This window comes from Miniopterus natalensis, chromosome 1, assembly GCF_054644295.1.
Source record: "Miniopterus natalensis isolate mMinNat1 chromosome 1, mMinNat1.hap1, whole genome shotgun sequence".
Taxonomy (NCBI): Eukaryota; Metazoa; Chordata; class Mammalia; order Chiroptera; family Miniopteridae; genus Miniopterus; species Miniopterus natalensis.
The window spans coordinates 2,800,815-2,804,974 of NC_142081.1; the positions used below are offsets into that span (position 1 = coordinate 2,800,815).

At 65.2% G+C, this 4,160-nt stretch overlaps 1 protein-coding gene across 1 annotated transcript; it reads left to right on the forward strand.

Annotated features, from left to right (window-relative positions):
* The first annotated feature begins 697 nt into the window (after positions 1-697).
* ANKRD9 (ankyrin repeat domain 9) lies at positions 698-1,785 on the forward strand. Its single transcript, XM_087813740.1, has one exon. It carries the CDS (start codon positions 742-744, stop codon positions 1,687-1,689), a length of 948 nt encoding a protein of 315 aa, XP_087669866.1. The 5' UTR covers positions 698-741; the 3' UTR covers positions 1,690-1,785.
* The last annotated feature ends 2,375 nt before the right edge of the window (positions 1,786-4,160 follow it).

Below are 4,160 nucleotides of genomic sequence, written 5' to 3' on the forward strand. Positions count from 1 at the left end.
AGCCTCCTCCCAGGAGCTAGGGGTGTGGACATCCTGCAAACATCATGTTTGGGTGGAAGGTTAGAGTCCCCACCCTCCAAACTCACCCTGCTGGGGTTCACAGCCTGCCTTCCCCCCTCTTTCTTACAGATGAAGCAGCCGAGGCTCAGAGAGGGAAAGTGATAGACCCAGGTCTGCAGAACTAGGTGATCCCGGTGCAGGAACCAGGTAAGTCCGCCCTTGTCCTGCTTGGGGGGTAGATTCTAGGGGTACCATCCATGGTCAGGGGTCAGAGGACAGGGTCAAGGTGAGGACGGGGATTTGTCCTCCAGAAAGGATTTGGCTCAGCGTGAGATGTGGGCGCAGCTTTCCTACCCCCTTTCTGGCCTTTTCTCTATGTGGGGTTGGATGTAGCAGGAACTCTTCCAGTCGGGTCCCTGGGCTGGAGGGGGGGTGGGTGGGTGGGGGGTGAGGTTTCATTGTGGTCCTGATGGTGGGTGGGGCCGTGGGGCAGAGGCAGGGAAGGGCATGTCTAGTAGAGATGCCAGAGAGCGAGGGGGTTTCAGGGAGGGAGCTCAGGCGCAGCGAGATCAAGGGTGTGGGAGGTGGGTCAGGGTGATCAGAAATCTCCTCGTAGGCCCTGCGGCTTCCCACGCTGAGCCCGGCAGGGGGACCGGGGCCCAGACACCTCACCGTGTCCCCTCGCCCGCAGGTGGTTGCCCGCGGAGCCCATGCCGTGAGGCCGGGAGCCCCCCTGCCAGCATGCCGTGGGATGCCCAGCGGCCCGGGGGCGGCGCGGACGGCGGGCCCGAGGGCGCCAGCGCGGCGCGCCTGCGGGCGCAGAAGCAGTGCCGGAAGTCCTCCTTCGCCTTCTACCAGGCGGTGCGCGACCTGCTGCCCGTGTGGCTGCTGGAGGACATGCGCGCCAGCGAGGCCTTCCACTGGGACGAGCGCGGGCGCGCCGCCGCCTACTCGCCGTCCGAGGCGCTGCTCTACGCGCTGGTGCACGACCACCAGGCCTACGCGCACCACCTGCTGGCCACGTTCCCCAGGCGCGCGCTCGCGGCCCCCAGCGCCGGCTTCCGCTGCTGCGCGGCCCCCGGGCCGCACGTGGCGCTGGCGGTGCGCTACAACCGCGTGGCCATCCTGCGCCAGATCCTGCGCACCCTGCGGGACTTCCCGGCCGAGGAGCGCGCGCGCCTGCTGGACCGCCGGGGCTGCAGCCGCGTGGAGGGCGGCGGCACGTCGCTGCACGTGGCCTGCGAGCTGGCGCGCCCCGAGTGCCTGTTCCTGCTGCTCGGCCACGGCGCCTCGCCCGGCCTGCGCGACGGCGGCGGCTTCACCCCGCTCGAGCTGCTGCTGCGCCAGCTGGGCCTCGACTCGGGGGCCGCGCCCGCCGCCGGGGCGCCCGCGGCGCATGGGGAGCCGCGCCAGCGCCGCCTGCTGCTGCTGGACCTGCTGGTGCTGTACACCCCCGCGGGCGCCGCCGGCCCGGCCCGCGGCGAGCTGCTGGGCGACCGGCCGCGCTGGCAGCGGCTGCTGGGCGAAGACAAGTTCCAGTGGCTGGCGGGCCTGGCGCCGCCCTCGCTCTTCGTGCGCGCCATGCAGGTGCTGGTCACCGCCATCTCGCCTTGCCGCTTCCCCGAGGCCCTGGACGAGCTGCCGCTGCCGCCCTTCCTGCAACCACTGGACCTCACGGGCAAGGGCTAGCCCACGGGGCGCACGGGGCGCTGGACATTTGGAGAATACTATTTTTCAGAGGGTTGTACCTAGCACTTTACATATATTGATCTCTGTACGTTAGAATTTGCCTCATCTGTCCCACGCGTGGGGGGCCGGGCAGGGTGGTCAGGTGGGCTCCTACCTGCAGGTTTTCTCTGTATGGCTGGGGTCAGTGCTCGACCTCCCTGTGCAGAGCTGGCGCGAGGGGTCAGGTGGCTCCCAAGAGCCAAGCTTTGACCTCATCTTACTGCCTAGCCCAGGAAGGTGAGGGCCATCCATCCATCTGGATAATGTCCTGGAAGGTTATCCCAGAGGGAGTGACAACCGAGCTCAGCAGAAGCAGCCACGCAGGCCCAGGGAATGTGGACTGACGTGTCCAAGTAGGACGGACAGCATGTGCAAAGGCATGGAGGCCAGGAGCATGCCTGGGGAGCCCCTTGGGGCAGTCCCCACTTAGGGCCTTGTGAGTCCTGTGGCAGGGGGACTGGATCCTGAGGTCCAGGAGGGCAGGAAGGCTGCTGTGCTACAGGGGGAGGCACGGCCCAGGCTGGTCCTCCTGGCCCTCTCCATCCCACACTGGTACCCACCCCTCCTTGGGTGTCACTGTGGCTGGCCCCCCAGAGCTGTTCTCCCCAGGCCTGACCTTGTACCTACCACCCATTTCTCCCCGAGGATGAGCAGGCACTTAGCCCTGGGGCTGCTGGCCCCCGCTCCATCCCCTCCTCAGGTGGGGTTAGAGGTGCCTTAGGCCTGCCCTCAGTCCGCCCAGGGCATGTGCCTCTCTGTGTCTCCTGGCCCAGCCCCAGTGGGTGTTAGGTGGTGCCTGTGGGTGATGGGGTGGCTGCATCACCCAGTGGGCAGCCCTCTTGTCCAGCCAGCAGAGCTGGTTTCTGCAGGAAGGTTCTGAAGATGCAGGCTTGCTAGCAGATGCATCACAACCCTTCAGGGAAAAGGGACCCTGGCTGAAAAGTGGGGTCCGTGCCCCGGGGAGCCTTGGGACCAGGGAGAAGAGCCAGGCTGTACTCAGGAATTCTGCTGGGCCATGAAATTCAACCCGTGACGGCATGGGCTGGGAGGCCACGATGTCCTGCCAGGAGCAGACGTTTAAGGTGTGCGTGGTGCAGTGACCAGCCTGGCTGGGGGTACCTACCACCTACCCTGCCCCCAAAGTCCCTGAGGGGAGCATGCCTGGGGGCCAGAGGCTTTGGGTGGTGGAACATAGGAGGGAGGGTACAGACGGGGCCTGGTTAGCAGGAAGGTCTTGCTTGGGGGCCCTGGTTCTGGCCTGGGCCTGCCATCAACTCTCAGGGTGACCTGGGACAAACCCCTAGCCTGGGCTTCTGTATCACCGTGTTTTCAAAAGGTTTTGTACTGTCTCCAAGCTCTCTGCTTGCCCTGAAAAGCATGTGACCCCAGTTCCTGGGAAGTGAGGGGTGGGTGGGTGCACAGCCCTGGTGGGAAGAAGGGGAGGGAGGGTGCTCAGTCTAGTGGCTGATCCTAGATTCCAGGTGGGAGTGAGGGCTCCTCCCCTCCTGCTGTGTGTCCTGGGCCAGTTAAATAGCTTCTCTGAACCTTGGCACACGAGGACAGGGGATACTTACATTTCTTGCAGCTCAAAACTTGGGGCATCAGGAGCTCTTGGTCTCTACGAGGTGCCAGGTCCCCATACCAGGGATGCCATTGTAGGGGAGGGTACATTTCCTTCAGAGGAGACGCAAAGTGGAGACCAGTGGCCAGAGCAGCAGGTCGCAGTGGTGGCTCTGGGGCTAGGCCTGGGGAAGCATTGGGGTACCCTGGAGCCCTGATTGATGCTGGGGGCACCTGGTGGGGGGACCTGGGCCTGCACACCTGGAGTTCAGGGCAGGATCCCAGCACGAGGAATTGTGGGCACCACAAGTGGGGAAAGTCAGGGCCCAAGTGGGGTGGTTTGGCTTGGGGTGAGCAGGGGACTGCACCATCATTCGCTGGGTGACGCTGGGCCCATCTGAGGACCCCTTGGAGGAGTGGGAGGGCAGTGGCGGCAGCAGGGCATTAGCCCCTAATATCCTCGCTGTGGGTGGGACAGGGTGGGGGTGGCTAAGGGAGTTCATACTGCGCAGAGCTGCCAGGAAGGCAGAGGGGGCCGAAAAGGGCAGGCCAGCGTCACAGCCCTGACAGCCGAGTGAGGCCTGATTCCTGGCACGACTCCCAGTGAGTCTCACTGGGACTGACGCCTGGCTGGGTGAGCGCAGAGGACCTAGAGGAGAGGTGCAGGGCCGATAAGGGTATCTGGTGGCCGCTGCTGGCCCAAAAGGGAGGGCAGGCCTCAGCGCTGGGCTTATCAGTCTCCTGGGTCCTCCAGCCCCAGGAAGGGCAACGAGCACGGTGTCCCTGCCCTGTCACCATTATCACCCTGGCGATGAGCATGAAGGACTGGGGACTCGGAGTTGGCCTGGCCAGCCCAGGGGTCCCTTGGCAGC